This window comes from Chelonoidis abingdonii, chromosome 9 (genome assembly GCF_003597395.2).
Source record: "Chelonoidis abingdonii isolate Lonesome George chromosome 9, CheloAbing_2.0, whole genome shotgun sequence".
NCBI classification, from domain to species: domain Eukaryota; kingdom Metazoa; phylum Chordata; order Testudines; family Testudinidae; genus Chelonoidis; species Chelonoidis abingdonii.
The window spans coordinates 11655720-11672757 of NC_133777.1; the positions used below are offsets into that span (position 1 = coordinate 11655720).

The following is a 17038-nucleotide window of genomic DNA, read 5'->3' on the forward strand; positions in this document are numbered from 1 at the left end:
CCCTACCCTAATCTTCTGGCTACCACTGCCCCTTCCCACAGAGACGGGTTCCATTTGATGTTCAGAGTTTCCACTGCCTTCTAAATATATCCAGCTAAAGAGAGAGAAAGCGAGAGAGAGACTGGTGTGTTTATTTGGCAATCAAATGGTGACTAGTTGGTTGCACCAAATGGGCAGAGAGAGCTCCCTCTACTCCCATCCCCTGTCCAGCTCCCAGAGGAGGCAGGCTCCCATCACTTGAATGGAATAATGAGAGGGATGCTGGTTTTCTATTAGAATGTGCCTTTTTTCGTAGTGCACTTGGAATCAATCAGAACTCGAGACACAGACATTCACTGGAGGAAAAAAACAAAATAAACAAAAAAAACAATGCCCACCCTCCAAAATCCCACACCAGCATCAACGCCCCCCCCCCAAACAAACAAACAAAAACACCCTCCAAATCAAATCCAACCTCTTTGTCTAAAATCCATGATTAAAACCTGGTACAAACAGGTGAATATATATATATATATATATTTAGTAGATGTAATATTATTTTTTCTCTCTCTTTCTTGTTATACAGCAAACATTGCAAATATAGAAATTTTCTCTGTACAGTAGGACAACTTCGGTTTACAATGTAACGTGGTAAAACCTCCCAGTGAATAAACACATGAATGAGCCTTCGACTGGATGAAAGTCTAAGCTGGAAGACTCCATTTGCAAAAAGCCCAAAGGAACTTTCTCCTTCTGGTCTCTTTTTGGTTTTTGTTTTGTTTTGTTTGGAAGGGAAGGAGAAAGAAGACGACAAACTATACACAAAGGATCCACAAAATCACGGAATAGGGAATCATGCGATGCAACATTGGAATACTCCAGACCTGAAATCTCTGTCCAACCTCCACCCCTTTTTATATATTTTTTCTTTTTTTTTTTAATAAAAAAAGCAAAAGAAAACTTTGTTTTCACTCCACAGGTTTGTTTTTTTTAAGTCTCTTTGTGTTCAAATTTGGTGCGTATCTCATAAACATGAGATCTTTTGTAATCTCTTTCTCTCTCATATATTATATAGACTAATTATAGATTTTTCTCATAATTTATGGTTTGTTTGTTTGAAAGTCAGTCTGGATAAAAATAGCTGCTGTGAGTTTCTTTTGGTCCAGTTAGTGTTAAGTCACGAGCTGTGTGAGGACTCAGGACTTGTGCTGGGCAGACACACCTTTCCAGTAGTCTAGGATGTCGTGAAGATCCTCGTCTTTGGCAAACTGGACCTTTTTGCGCAGGGCGTGGCCGGCCGCCATATATTCCTCCTCATCTTTGTGCCGCTTCCGGTTGAGTTTGAAGCGCTCCCAGATGCTTTGTGATGGTTTGCATGTGTACTCTGGGCTGGAGCTGTAGCTCAGGTTATGATACTGGGGAGAGAGCTGCGAGTAGGCCAGGTCTCTGGGGCGGGGTCTGGTCAAAGGTTCCAGAATGGAGGGCTTACGCCCGCCCAAGCTGTCGTGCTGCTCCCCCTGATGGGAGCCCGGGTAAGAGTGCCGATGTTCGCTGTACTGTCGGATCTTCTCGGCCTCTGCTCGCAGAATGGCCGCCGCTGGTGTCACAGTGAGGATGATGTCAGTGGTCGGGGATGTCTTCTCAATGTACTTGGCTTCTGACTTGTGGCCAGAGCCCTCAGAGCGGAAGGATCTGGGGCTCCGTATTGAGCCGCTGGAGGAAGTGCTGGAGCGTTTGGGAGGTGCCTCCATGCTGTGATGTCTCTGCAGCGGGTGGCTGTAACTTTCCTTGTACACAGGGGACAGGAAGCCATGTTTGCCAGAGATCTGTTCCGATAAGAGTACCAGCGGAGGCTCAGCGGTGGAAATTGCCCCCGATTTCACCCCCTGGAAGGAGGTGGACTCTGATTTCAAGGCATCAATGCAGTTGTTGATAATCTGGTTCACCTTGTCCACCTCCTTGGTGATGGTGGAGATCTCAGCCACGGAGCTCTGGCTGTCAGGCAGCATGGACAGCTCACACTCTCGCCTCTCGGGCTGCTCCCCTGTCCGCACTTCCATGTAGTTCCCCTTGGTGGCCTTGGGGGTCTCGCTGCTGTCTATCAACTTGTACTGCTCGACTTCCCCAGCAGAGGGCAAGTAGGGGATGCGGGTCACTGTCTCCCCACCCAGCATCTGCCCCTGGGACAGCTGGGTGATACTGGTTGTTTCCATCTCTGGCCCATACTTTAGCTCGATGATGGTCTTCTTCATGCTTCCAGCTGCCTTCTTGTGCTTCTCCTCCTGCTGACGCCTCTTACGGAGGCAATAGTATACCACCCCCAGAACAATGACCATGCCGAACAGGCAGCCCAGGATCGTCATGATATAGTGGGTGGCAGTGGAGGGAGTGGGCACTGGGTCCTCTCTGCTCATTTTGTTTGGGGAGAGGGTGAGGCAAGTGTGGTTGTACCTTAAGACGTGGTGGAGGGAGACCACACAGTAGGTATAGTTTCTTTGTGCTACAAGGTTAGTCAGCTCAATGTCCTCCTTCTGTTTCTTCAGCTTAGTGATGACGGAAGAGAAGCCGTTCTCGTACTGCGCAAGAATGTACATCTTGCTGAACGGGTACGGGATCTGCACCGTCAGCGTGGCTGAGTTGTGGGTGAGATGCTTCATCCGGATGTTGGGACGCATCTCCGTCTCACCCACGGGCGTGTGGAGGGAGACCTGCGGCGTTGTGCCATCCCCGGAGAAACACTCTTCCTCAGAGCATGGGCTTTCTGACGGAGCTGTGGTCACTTGGTACCTGGGTGGGATAAAGCGAGGTATCATGGTGTAGGAGCTGCCAGTGCAGAGGGTGGAGAGCATGCCCAGAGCATTGCGGTAACCAGTCCGGCCTTGGCCTAGCAAGAAGTAGCCAGTGTAGTCTGGCGGGGAGTCGCACTGCATGCGGTCATAGGTGCGCGTCATGTTGGTGAAGCCTTCCAGCCATTGCAGGAAGCCTAGGAGTTCACAGGAGCAATAGAAGGGGTTACTGTAGAGTTCACAGACTGAGAGTTTGTTCAGGCCCCTAAAGGTGTTGCTGTCCAGTCTCTGGATCCTGTTCATGGACAGGTCAATGTTCACTATGTTAGGGCACTCCCAGAAGGCATTGGGGGTGACTGCCTCAATGAGGTTAGCCTGGAGGTAGAGGTACTCCAGCTTTCCTAGGCCCCGGAGGATTCCCTCGGTCAGGTTCCTCAGGCGGTTGTAGCCAAGCTGCAGCACCTGAAGGTTAAACTGTCCTGAGAAGGCACCATCCTCGATATAGGAGATTTCGTTCTTCGTCAAGTTGAGGTATGTCAGGTTACCGAAGCGGCTGAGTGAGGAGTACTGCACGCTTTTGATCTTGTTGTCGTTCAGTCGCAAATCCACAATGGTGCTGTTGATTTGCTGAGGGATGGACTCATAGGGGGGCTGATTCTGGCTGCAGATAGCCAGCCAAACGAAGCCCTTGTCGCCCTCGATCAGCCAGCAGTCTGCCCGCACCCCGCCAGCGTGCAGCAGAGAGACGGCCGCCACACACACGCACAGCGCTGACGTCACTGCCCACTGACGACCTGCCATCTGGAAGGGCAACACGGAGAAGGAGTTCCCTTATCTGCGGGAAGCGGGGAGGGGTGCTGAGTTGGAAAGCAGGGAAGCGTTGGGTTAATGTTCCTTGGGCATCTTCGCTTTTCTCTCCCTTCTCCTCATGGTTTGGATCCAGTGGAAGTGTCCAAAGGAAAAGGAGAACCTTGTTGTCCAAGCTGCCCAGTGACCACCCACGGGGTGCCACCACCACAGGCTTATAGGGGGCAAGCCTATGTCATTGGCCCTTCTGGCATCTTGTCGGGCTTCCACTGAAGTCAGGTGGGTCTGGGTAGGTACTTGGAAGGGGACTCCCTCTGGTTTAGAGACACGCTTTTCTTTCACTTTCTACAGTGCCTCTCCTTGTTTTCTTTTTGCTGCCCATCTCCAGGTTGGCACCAGGCTTCTTCTCCATCTGCCTCTCCGTGCATCTGTCCATCCGTCCGTCCCTCTCAGCGCCCTTGTCTGGTCAATGGGCTCACCTGTAAAAAAACCAAACAAATCCAAAAAACACAAAAGTGAGACAAAATAATGTTTAAGGGCATTTGTCACACTGCAACAACTTCTGGGGCAGCGATGGGGCTGGCTTTCCGAGCCCTGCTTTTCCATTAGCACTAGGCGCCAGGTTTTTTAACATGGCTTCCATTATTTATTTCTTTGCGGGGGGAGGCACACATAATTGAGCCTGCAGTTAATTTTGGGCACAGATGCTGGAATTTAGATGTCTAATGATGTGAGATCTGTATGCACAAAGCTGATAGTTAGCCATCTACATCCTGGCATTTGTAACCTCAGTTATGGCAGCATTTCACCCACTAATTGGATGCAGGTTGAAGCTTCTTTCAAATTCTGCCTCTCTCTAACTATGCCTGTATCTGTTTGGTACCTAGGATAAAACCCAGCACTGGAATTCTAAGCTGTTTCTAGGAACTTGGGTGGTAACTCCAGGATATGTTTGTTTCCAGGGAACATCCGAGCCCCACCACTATCTTGATCCTCACCACTCCCCATCATACTTGTCTTTGTGGGGGTGACTTCCAACCCTCCTCCCCCTTTTGCTGTCTCCAGGATCTCATCCCTTGGATTTTCAGTGTCAGCAGTGGAGGAAATTCCGGGTGGTCACTCCCCCTGTCTTTTAGTAGCCTAACACATATGCAAAGGGCAAAGAGAGACCCTTCCTCACCCACTATAGCTGTCTCTGCTATAAGACTCAGGAGAGTGGACAGGGAACCCTCTGGGGATCCCGGTGACGTCACAGTGCTAAGGAAAACCTCAGAATTCCTTGTTAACGTTTGCTACAGAGTTCTTAGTAGGGCTCCTCAGCATTTTCCATTGAAATGTTTTCTGGGTTTTTGAGTGAAGGAAAATGTTTGTAGAAAGTGTCTCTGCTTTCCTCGAAGAATGGTGTCTCATTGGAAAATGGAAATTTGGAGATTTATTCAGTTTCTGACACATTTTGGCCAAAAACATTTAGGTTTTAGCTTTTGAACAAAAAGTTGAAATTTCCAGTGGGAAAAAAATCCCATTTTGAAACCAGCTCTACCCCTGAAGGACTCACTAGCTGGTGTGCTGTGCCTTATGGGGCACTAACCGCCTCTGAGCTTACTGCTCTTGAAGGAGAAAGAGGCTTTCCCTTTACTGCTGACCTTTGGGTGAGAAAGCTGTTTCCTGGCCCACCTAGCTGGCCCTTGAGATTTGGTGGGGCCAAAGCCGTGTCTGGAAATCCTCCATCCCAGGAAACAGTAGGAGGAAGAGCAGAATCTACCAGGACCTGGTGAAGCCATCATTGGTAAGTAGTAGGGTGTCCTGGGCCTTAATGGGGGTGGTAGTTTGTGAATTTATCTCCTATGAATCTTCTTCTGTCACATTTGCAAAATTTACCAAATCTGGAACCCTGGGGCTCAGAGTGCGATCAACGGTTGCTGTGAATATTTGCCAGCTAGAACACCAGTACTCATACTGCTGTCTGGGAACCCCCCCAGTGGCCCATGAAGCACTTCCTGAAACTCCACACAGTGAAATATCTTGAGAACCACATGGGAGGGAAGGTGGGTCCAGAAGAGGGTCTCTCTCTTTCACCAAGGGCTCTGCAGAACACATAGGTGGTTGCCCCTAGGAACAGACATGCTCCCCGGATTTCATATGCTCACTATTATACTTGCACCAAAGCTAGCCTACAGCCTGGGCTTGGCCAGGTCCTCTGCTCCCGGGTGTTAGGAAATGACAGCTGGGTCATTTGAAAGCAGCCAACAAACTGGTTCATAACTCACAAGTGGACAAGAAATCAGCAAGTTTCCTGGCTTTCAGACCCAAATCCGATCCGTGAAGATAGAACCTGGTTGCATGGGAGAGCATGCAGAAGTTGCCTTCTTCCCAGGGTAGCTGCATGCTGCTTGGGCCTGTCCTTTCCCAGATATTAGGAAACAGTAGACTGAAAAATTAAGCTGCTATTACTCCCTAGGACTTGTCTGGCAGTGGAGCTGTCACTCATTAACATGCACTTCTAACTAATCCAGTCTGTTTTCCCACCTCCCGCCCAGCACTGGGGTAGCTACATGACTCTGTGCTGGGTGGGGCAGGTCGATGAGTTGTATGAAACATGGCAACAGTGGGAATTTCGGGCCAGATTCTGCCTCCTCCTGTTGAGCAGGAGCTCATGCTGAAAGCAGTCCCGCTGAAATCTGGCCCTTATTTTCCATCTCAGACTCACAGAATATGGAACAGAATGTTTTTCAAAGCTGAAGACTCTGTTAACCAGTCACACTTTAAACAGGCCAGTAATAATGAGCAGTGAAACAGTTTATTTGTCCTTACTGAATAGCGAACAATGAATATTCCAAAATGGAACGGTTTGTTTTATGTTACATGAATAACAAAATCTGCTCAAACTTCAGCTGTTTGTGACAGGAGAATATCCAGCCACAAGTCCCCCCAGCTGGAGAGATGTTGATAATGTCTTTGGAGAAAGCCAAAAGCTACTGACCATCGTGTCCCATATGTAGGCCAGGTCTATCCAAGAAACGTTTGTCCATCTAGTAATGTTAGGGGTGGTTTTTGTGACATTTCTATCCCAGCAAAAGCCCTAGAGCTGGTGCAGTTAAACTAGCAAAAAAGGTGCTTTTTCTGGTAAAGCTTATTTTGTTTGGTGCATGGTGGTATAAACTGAATCTCCACTGGGAGACTTTGCCAGCATAACGATGCTAGCAACCGTCTTCTAGTGTAGACTAGGCCTTGGACGCAGCACAGAATGGAAATGGAATTCTGCCCTCGGGTGTTTCAGTGATTAGCCTCACACACCTTACATCCTCCCTTCGCTAATGGGTTAATGACTACAGCACAGATCTGGGAGTCACGTAAATGATACTCTCAGATATGCTACTGTATCCCGTGTGGGCTTGGGCAAGTCAATTAACCTTTCCATGCCTCAATTTTTTCTTCAGTAAAATGAGGACAATGAAACTACTTCCCTGGTTCACAGCGTGGTAGGAGGCTGAAGTAAAGTGCTTGGAGCCCTTGATGAGAAGATGGGGAGGTCTCATCTGGAGCTCATGTAAACACACGCCACTGAACGTAATCTCTGTTCACATGTCATGTGGACTCTGGGCTTCCTCTCTGAGTCCATCTCCTGCCCTGTAAGCCCTGCGCCGCCCCTTTGCATCCTCCCCCGATACAAAGCAGACTCGGAAGAGAAGCTCACAGCTTGTTCCCAGTAAGGGCAGGCACGTTACGTTGGGGTTGGAAGCCATGACTGATGATCTGTACGTTGTGTATGATACCTTTCACGCAAAAGCTCTCAACGTGCTTTACAAGCCAATAGGCTGACTAGGCTTAGATTTTTTGCTTACTCATGTGGTTAGATTTCTGCTGGCCTAAGAGCCTTCTCCGCTCCATTTATGGACAGCTACCAGCCACAACTGCAGCTCCTTGCTTTCGCATGTCCAGAGATCGCTCACTAGTTCCCTGGGGAACAAGCCACCCTGAGAACGGTGTGAGAAGTGCATCCCCCTCAGCCATGCCACGCTCTAAAGGGGTGGTGTGGTGGGTGCTCTCTCCCCATCCCCACCCCCATGTGCTGGGACCTCCCTGAGATCCAATACCTCCTGGAGCTCCTGCTGCCTTGGTGCAGCACAATACTGCCCCCACACAGGCCTGTGCATTAAAGGCACAATCTGACCTTATACACTGCGAGAATCCCTTCACTCCCCACTGTTCGCCCATGACACAGGAGCACCGCACAGGACATCAGGGCAGGGAATGAAGAATCCTGGCTAGTTCCTTCCTTCTCTTTGGTGGGCAGAGTCTCTGCCTCCTCTATCTCTGAGCTCCCACTTTAGCCTAAACCAGTGCTTCTGAGCGGAACCCTCAAACTCTGGGGATGTCTGAGCCTGGATCTATCCCCCAGAGTGCCTCTGAACCCAGCCCTTGAATCTTGGAGAGGTTCAGCTCTGGATCTCCATGTTGGCTTATCTCTCAGCCCTGGGGCATGTGGACCATGGAGCTGTACTTTGGCTATAGTAGCAGGAGCTTCCAGGGAAGGAGAAAGTGGAGACAAAACCACAGCGAGGATAACACAGCTGACCTCAAGGTGCCTTCACATGCAGCCTGCGCTCCTCCCAGGTCTAACTAGGGTGGAGAAGGCTGACTGTAAGTGACTCGAACAGGTTCAGTAATGTTCATGCTGGGTGTTTGCTTTTGCTACCTGTGTGCTACCTATCAGTTGAGTTCTCTCCAACAACAGAAACGGAAAAAGGCATTCTATCAGCGGCAGAGTTTAATTCCCGCTCATTAAAGCAAGCAATTTGCTGGTTTATTTGCTTTGCAAAGTATGAATAAAATGACAGCATTAAAGAGATGTAACAGAGGAAAGAAGGGCTAATCTCCCTCTTTATTAGATTGCCGGGACATGACTGGGGAGCTGAGACACAGGCTTTGTTGTCTTGCACCAAGAAGATAATTGCTCATCTTGCTGCCACTTGGGAGCGTCCTTCCTGGCACTGTCTTTGGGGTGGGATCCAATGTCAGGCGCGGGACTGAGTGTCTTGCAGTACAAGGGAAGCAGTTAAAGGAGACCTGCAAAGGGTTACTCATTTTGTTTTATTATAATGGACAAAGAAGGTGTATAAGTGTTCAGTTTCTGCTCTGCTCTGGGCTGTTCTTCCACAAGAAGCGTTTCCTTCCGTTTGCTCTTCCTTTAGAAATAGTGGGCTGGATTCTCAGCTAGCGGCAAATGGCGTAAAATAGCTTATAGTCTAGGCGGCCCCACCAACTTCCACCAACTGGTAACCAGTTCTGTTATATCCCACCTGCCCTCTTTTGCCGGAGGTCTCCTTGGAGGCCTGGAGAAGTAAGCTCTCCTTGCCCTCCACTGAAAGGGTACACGGTGTTGAATCTCACTCTGTGATCTTTGCTCCTTGCTGTTTGAGTTGGTGTTAAGAAAAAAACAAAAAAATCTCCACAGGTTTAACCAGCCTGACTAATAAGTCCCTCCTCCCCTGACCCTGGCCGACTCCTCTTTCACTCTCTCGGTACTTGTGAGATCACAATTCTACCACTTTTGCAGTCATCCATAGAGTCTTCAGGAAAAACAGGGGAGAAAGAACCTGCATTTCTAATGTAAAAAACAACCAGAAAAATAAAATATTTTCATAAAGAAACAAAAACAAGGAAGAAAGACACTGCCTCCCTAGGGTTGGGATAACAATACGCACTGATTTGACACGATTCATTTAATCTACACCAGAGGGTCTTGCCCTTTGGTTTAATATGGCTTCATTCTGTCAGGTGTACATTATCAGTGACACCTTGGCTGTCTACTAACTGGTGGTCAGCCAATGGAGCACACGTCATACAGTCCCTCAGCTTGCAGATGGACTCTGTGAACGAGTCCTGTATATTACCACAGCCAAAAGTCTAACCCGGAGGCACCAGCTGTTAAGCTCCTTAGCTAAAACAGCTGAAGCTCTGCTAAGCTTGTCTCAGGAGGACTTTACTCAGTGCAGGTAACAAAGCATGGATACTGCTGTATTTCTATTTATGAGGGAATATGTTTCATTTCAGTGCTTGAGAAAATGGGATGCTAAAGCCAGGAAACAAGCTCGGTACGTTTCCCTCACACCCTTCTGCTGATGTACCTCACTCCTGATCTGTGATAGCCCTGCTACGCCCTGGATCCACACACAGATTTGCTGCTCCTCAGTCCTGATCTGCAACACCCTTATTATTCTGTGCCTGGGCCTTTACACATCCCTGTCAATGGCACCTCCTACAACCAGGGACTGCTGTGGTTTGTGGTATCCAGTAGGGACTGGACAGAGAGCATCAAACTCATCACTTCTGATATCCTAGAGCTCCAGAACCAGAGTTCTTGAGACTGAAGGGGCATCACCTAGGCTCTAGAAACAAGTGTCAGGGTGGTTAGATTTTGTTTCCATCTCTTGACTTATGGCATCAGTAAATTAGACCCGAGTAACAGCTGCAAGGAGAGCCACCACTGAAATAAACAAAGCAGCTGAGAGGGGAGTGGCGGGGAGAGGGATCTGGGCTGCAGATCTAATAACACGCAGTCTTTGGCACTTGTTTCTTAATTGGATTATTCTACTGAATGAGTTATTTCAAGCTGTGGATTAGATTTACTGACTAGGGGCAAAGAGCCAGATTAGTGCACACCCTCTCTCTCTTTGGCGTATCCTTTCTTCCATACCTCTGTTTGCCTCCCTACCTTCTGACTCCATCTGGCCATATGTCAGCTTCTCTTAGATCCTCTTTCACAGTCGCACAGGTCAGGTTATCAATAAATGAAGGAGCTGCACTACAAAGAGAGCAATAGCGACGCGGCAGTGATACATTACAAATGATAAATGTTTAATCATGCAAAGAGGTGGAGAGGGAAAATTTGGCTAATGGGGACCAAATGTTAAAATGAACCCAGGCTATTCATTATGTGTAAAATAATACGAGGAGATAGCTCTAAGATGGCAGAGAAAACATTTATTAATGATGAAGTTTCCCCTAAATGGCTTAATGTCCATCCCATATATGTCAGGTGCAGAAAGAGTGCTGCCAAGCAGGGTTTCTTCTAATTCATATTCCCAGCATCAGTTGACACTCCTCCTGCCTGGTGATATCGGTTAGCATTGCCACTCCATCGAATAATAAAGGTGCCCGAGCCAATCAAATCCAGGTTCCTCTTCAGTACAAAGGTAGCATTTAGATTCCTTGCTAAGAGCTCACTACGGCACAGCTGGGTTTGCATCATTGTACTAGGAGGATTTTATGTTTGTATTTTGTATAATTTAGAAAGAAGGATAAAGAACAACAGGATAATAATGTAGTTTGTATTAAATGTATTGATCTATGATTTGACCATATCCTGCCAGCCACTCTTTTTGAGCAGCAGAAAGGAATGGCCTAACAGCCATTGGCAGAGATGCATCAGCCAGAATTTCTCTGTGTCTGGACGGATTTCAAGGCAGTAACAGACCTTTGAGGGTCACCACTTTGTTGTAGGTTTAGCATTTTAAAATAAGTAAAAGAATGCGGTGATTGTTTTTCTTTTGCATTGCAACTTGATGTTCCGGTTCAAAATGTTCTGTGTAAATTAATTCTGTTTTGTGTGTGAATGAGGAATGGGTGTTAAGAGATAAGTGTGAAGGCCATCACTGAACCAGATGTTCTAGGGAGAAACCGGAGACAGACGCAAGGGCGCCAGGAGGTTGCAACATGCTCCTGTTGAAATGTCAGAGGAGGGCAGATTGATGATTCTAAAGATGAGACAGGCACCTATCAATGGGGACAAGATAGCTGTGATCAAAACCAGTATGGGGTAACTCCCTGAGAGACTTGATGAAAGAACAAGATAAAGGATGAGAAGGACAATTTCAGAAAACGAGCATTCATTGAACAACAATTGATTGCAGCATGATGGTAAAAAACTCATTGGTCCCAATGAAGGAAAATCACAATATAAACGGGATGCTGTGCCATGAAACTTTGGGTTCGTCCTACCAAGACGTCCCTGGAGCATTGTGTCATGACCGACAGAACCCAGTTCTTACCTACCCGTGATCAACCTAGCTGGCCACTAGATTGATCCGGACTCTGGACTGGTAACTACACCTCTACCCCAATATAACATGAATTTGGATATAATGCAGTAAAGGAGCGCTTCGGAGGGCGAGGCTGTGCACTCCGGTGGAACAAAGCAAGTTCGATATAACATGGTTTCACCTATAACGCAGTAAGATTTTTTGGCTCCCGAGGACAGCGTTATATCGGGGTAGAGGTGTATAACATCGACTGTGTGTGTGTGCGGTGTGATTGAATACGTATGCTAATTGTTGTATCTTCCATAAACACGGCGTATTGCCTTTTCCCCTGAAAAAGATCCCATGTGCTTCTTATAAGCATAACCTCATGGCCTACCATCTATACTTGATCCCCAGGACTTTTGAGCCAGGGCTTGGCAGGGCTGAGGCCCGGCACCTTAAAGCTTGGCAGTTCATAGCCCCGGCACCTCTGAGCTTGCCGTGTCGGTTATGAAAGTAAAAAAATTGCTTGAGCACCTCTTTCATTACAAATTAAGTACTGTTGATCTCCAAATGCTTCACAGAGTCAGATAATAGCATTCCCCAGTCAATTTCACTCTCTTTCCCTGCTATTATTTATTATTTAAGAGGTAGAGGCAAGAGAGGAAGGATATGTTTTCAGTTGAGGTTTGAAGGGAGATGAAGAGGCAATGAAGCAGAGAGATGCAGGGAGGCTGATGCACGAGAGAAGGCTTTTAGTGAGACTGTGGGGAGAAGCACAGAAGAGGTAGGGGCTAGAGAGGTGGAGGCAGCAGGGAGGTAGAACAGAGACAGGCCAGTTCTGTTGGCCTTGGTCTGTATGCAGAAGTGCCATGGACACAAGCAGGTGCTCTCTATATAGACTGAGGGCAATATATGGCCCAGTGGGTTATTTCGATGCAGTGGAAGTTCAGAGGAGCTGGCATTTTGGGCTGTCATTGACATATGTGAAATGAGTGCCGAGAGAAGGTCAAACGCTTCCAGTCTGATTTGGACTGGAGGCCATGACTCCACTCTGGGCAGGGTGGTGGAGAATCAGGCCTAGTGAATGCCAGTTTGTGGAGCTCAAAACTTGTCCCTTTCCACAATGGAGGGTACAGTCTGCAGAAGTTTCCATAAAATCAAAATTTTCAGCAGAAAATTTTTGATTTTGCTGAAGTGTTTCTGAACAAAATATTTCATTTTGGGTCAGCGCAACATTAAACTGCCTAAAGTGCTGCAGTGCCTTATGGGAGTTGTAGTTCAGATGCTTCACGCCCCCACTCTCTCCTTGGCTAGACTACAACTCCCATGAGGCACAAAACCCCAAAACAAAATATTTCCATTTAGAAATGACTAGACATTTCTGCATGGGCATGTTTCATAACTTTTCCTTCCATGAAAAAATCAGTAGTTCAACTTTTCATCCCAAATCAGGATGAAAAAATGTCAAAATATTGGAGTTTCCCAGGCAGTGGAAATGCCGATTTTCTCGGCTCACATCTGCAGTCGTTGACGCTGCTGTATTCCTCCCCACACTGCTTAGTTTTCCAGGTCTAACAAGATTGCGGTCCTAGATAGTACAGCTGCAAATCACTGAGTAGAATAATATGCAGTGTTCAAATGTCTTCCTGGGTAACTGACCTTCTAAAACCAGCTGGTTACCTGTGCATTAAACCAACCTCCTGAAATATCACAGTGGGCAGAGTAAATGTCATATCAGGCTTATGGTAGAGCAGCCAGCCCTTAAAGAACAATAAACATAACCATAAGAAGAAAAGAATTAGAGGAAGGTGCAAAGTTTTCAGCGGATGAGAAGAAGCCAAGAACTCTAATAAGGGAGATGCAGATATAACATTTATAAAAAGGAAAAATATCTTTCAATAGGGGAGAATTCCCCTAAAATTGACCAGATATGTCTTGTATTTAGAAATAATGTGCCTGATTTGCCACTTCATTACGCTAAAGTATTACTGAGGTTAAACAGGCATAAAACTGGAGTACTGGAGTGGTGAACCGGCCCCAATATTTCCCCCAGAATAACACAATGATAAAGATTAAGGCATTTTACTTAAGGCTCCTCCAGTGCCTCAGTACAATAGAGAGAGCTAAGAGGTAAACAAGGGAACAAATGCCCTATTGTTCTTTCACGGTGAAAGAAGCTAAACTGTCCCTTTTCTCTGTGCTGTCGTCTTCGCTCAAACCTTTGCTGTTACTTGAATAGTGTTTTTACTGCTTGAATTTTTAAATCTATTCTTTTGTAAAAGGCCCATATGAATCATTCACACTCCTGACAGTAAAGTCTGCTTTTGTTCAGAAAAAAAGCTCTATGTAAGCTACAAAAGCTTGTCTCACTCACCAACAGAAGTTGGTCCAATAAAAGATATTACCTCCCCCACCTTGTCTCTTTGGTCAGAAATGGTTTTGGCAATGGAACTAAAATATTAAGAGCCAGTCAACTTTTAAAAAATTAATTTAAAGCAGATTTCAGTCCTATATCTGCCCCTGAGTTGTCCTGCAAATGTGTGTGGCTTTTATAATCACATTTTCCTAGTATTTTACGAAGTGATTCTCTCTCCTCTTTTTTGCTATGTGAAAGATCCATAGGATATGGGGAAACTGTCTGACACAGGCTGTAATCCCACAATTGGATCCATAGGTGTGGATCCTTGTGCCTATACAGGGGAAACAGTGAAACTGATTATAGATGAAGTGTTAACAAATACACAAAGGACGCAATCTGAAATATATTAAATCTGCTAATCTCTTTCAGTTCTAGTATTATCAAGGGTTCCCTGTAACAAACGTGTCAGACCAAAGTCTGATTTCTAAGTTGATGGTGTCCTTTTAATGTTCTACTTAAAAGAAAAAAACAACAACAAAAAATCTTGCATCACAAACAGATATATAAATCCTGGACAGAATCTGATACCAAGGTCCAAACTCAGGCACAACTGGGGAAACGAAATTAATTCCTTAAAGGGATACAGTCACGATAAAAATAATACTTAAGAAACTTCTTTCCTGTGTTACTAATACCCGTGGAGCTTATTATAACTGAAAGAACTGCAGACAGCTAGTTTACTTGTCTCGCTCTTGCTGTCTTTTGTGTGTTTCATTCAGCGTGTGCTAATCTAGTTCACTTTACTATAAGCTGAAGTTTCACTGTCTGGGTTTTATTTGCTAGCACAATGCTATTCTGTTTTGTGTTGGACTAAAGCTGCAGAGGAAAATTTAAAAAAAACAACAATATTTTTTTTGATCTTCTTTTCAAATCTTCCTGTTCTGTTTGCTAATCCAACCCACCATCATATTTAGCATTTTACAAAAACCTGCCTTTGGGGGCTGACCTAAATTGATAGTGAACCATTAGGTAGAGGAAGAGAAGAAAAAAAGAATTCCCTTGTGTTCAATATTTACTAGTTGAGTCCTGACTGAGTCTCCCGACCCTCTCCTTGGCAAAAGATATGATTGTGTATGTTAGGACAGGGGTGCAAATTATGGGGTCAGTCATGGGGACATATGGGGGAATAACAAAATATAAGGTGCACTTTTACTCCTCTACATAAGTTACCTGCATCCCAGGTTCCAGCATGGAGGAGAGCAGCCAACTGGTGGTGGGGGTGGATGGGCAGGGACAGGGAGGTGCCTTGACTCTACCCCCACCTACCCACCATACAGGTACTTGCCAGCACAGAGGGGGAAGTGAATGGTACTAGGGAGAGGGCTAGTTCAGCTCACTTCCCCTGCGGGAGCAAGTGTGAGCAGGGATCTAGTTGCAGAACTGCCCGGGGGGGGGGAGGGGCAAGTGGGGCAATTTGCCCCGGGCCCCGGCCAAGAATCCCTTTCCTCACCCAGCGGCGTTCCAAGTCTGCAGCAGTGGCATTTCGGCGGCGAGGGGCCCTTCAGTCGATCCGGGTCTTCGGCGGCATTTCAGCAGCGGGGGGATGGCCCTTCCATGCTGCCAAAGATGCGGAGCAACTGAAGGGCCCCCAGCCACCAAAATGCCACCGCCAATGCCAACTCAGAGTGCCACCCGGTCAGTACAAGCTTCCCCGCTTTGCCCCAGCCCCCCTGAATCCTCTGGGCAGACCTGCCTAATTGTGACTTTATGCTGCTGACGTGTGATTCTGTCCTGTTCCAAAGGCTGCACAACTGTGCTCTGCCCCTTACTCAGAGCTTGTGGTAGCCCTGTGCTCTTGCCCGAGGTTGGGACTGCTGTGCAATTGCGTGCCTAGCTTGTAGGATGGATACTTAGTTGCACTGGATTGTGCCAGCCCCGTCCTGTTCCATGTGTGTACAGGGTCATAAGGCGACAGGGGGTGAGAGGTTTCCAGTCTGCTGACGACACCCAGCTTTGCATCTCTATCTTGTCTGGTTTGGATGTTGAAGTTCAGCGCTTCTGCCAATGTCCTGGATCCTGGATGAGAGCAAGGTGGCTGAGGTAGAACATATTTAATTGTGTGTGGAGGCGGGGGGGAAAGCCCACCTTTGCTGATGCAGATTAGTTATCTGTGAACGCAGGTGCTGAAGGGTACTCACAGCTTGGCAGCCACATGCACGGTTCCCCATCTTGAGGGCACAAACCCAACACACCTGCAAAAAAGTCAGGTTGGAAGCAGTGGCCTGCTGAAAGTGTGGCCATTTGTGTGCCAAATTCCAGCCTGGGGGTCGCTGGTCTGGTGTGAGTTAAAACTCTGAAAAATGAGGTTGTATAGGAAATGCTCGCGATACCTCAACCAGCGATGGACGCGCTGCTACAGGGAGTCAGTGTGGCCCGGTGGGCTGGGATTCAGTTGATTAGAGCGCTAGTCCTGCCTCCGCCACATGGTCTTACACAAGTCACTTCACCTCACTGTACTGTGTTTTCCCCTCCCACACATTGTCTGCCCTGTCTATTTAGTCTGTAATCTCTTAGGCGGCACGGACTGGCTCTTACTGTGTGTATGTACCATGCCTAGCACACCGAAGCTTGTCTTGGCTAGGACCTTTACTGTACTACAAAAAAATGCATAATAGAGAGGAGAATCACGCTCCATGCCTCTTTGTATCCCTGCTGGGTAACAATAACTTCCAAAGGAGGTGGAAAGCTACAGGACAAGGTAGCTTTATGCCCAGTATGCTGATCATTTTCATAAGTATTTCATATGCAGGTTACCCAAGATTTAAAAACCAAGCTAACCCAGAACACCCACTCTCTCTGGAGGAATGGAGTTTATTGTTAATAATCTACAGCTAAAAGGGTAACATCTGTTTTGGACAAATCATAATGAGATTTCAACCCCAGGTGGAGGGAGGACTCCACAGTAATAAATGACTTGCTGTATGTCTAAATAGTTTTAATTTTTTTTCTGGCAGAAAGAGCTGCTTTTCACCTCGGGCTTCCGTTTGCCAGCTCCTTTTGTTTAATGATTGCTATTAATTTCC

At 46.9% G+C, this 17038-nt stretch overlaps 1 protein-coding gene across 3 annotated transcripts in view; it reads right to left on the bottom strand.

Annotated features, from left to right (window-relative positions):
* Positions 1-272: 272 nt before the first annotated feature.
* ELFN1 (extracellular leucine rich repeat and fibronectin type III domain containing 1) overlaps positions 273-17038 on the bottom strand; it is a 176189-nt gene continuing 159423 nt past the window's right edge. For 2 of the 3 annotated variants that reach the window (XM_032794087.2, XM_075069190.1), the window contains exon 3: positions 273-4051. In XM_032794087.2, coding sequence (XP_032649978.1) covers positions 1176-3566 — 2391 coding nt within the window. In that variant the 5' untranslated portion in view covers positions 3567-4051 and the 3' untranslated portion in view covers positions 273-1175. Of the gene's footprint in view, positions 4052-10287; positions 10374-17038 lie in introns of those variants that run through there. The other variant, XM_075069191.1, reaches the window with a different exon arrangement.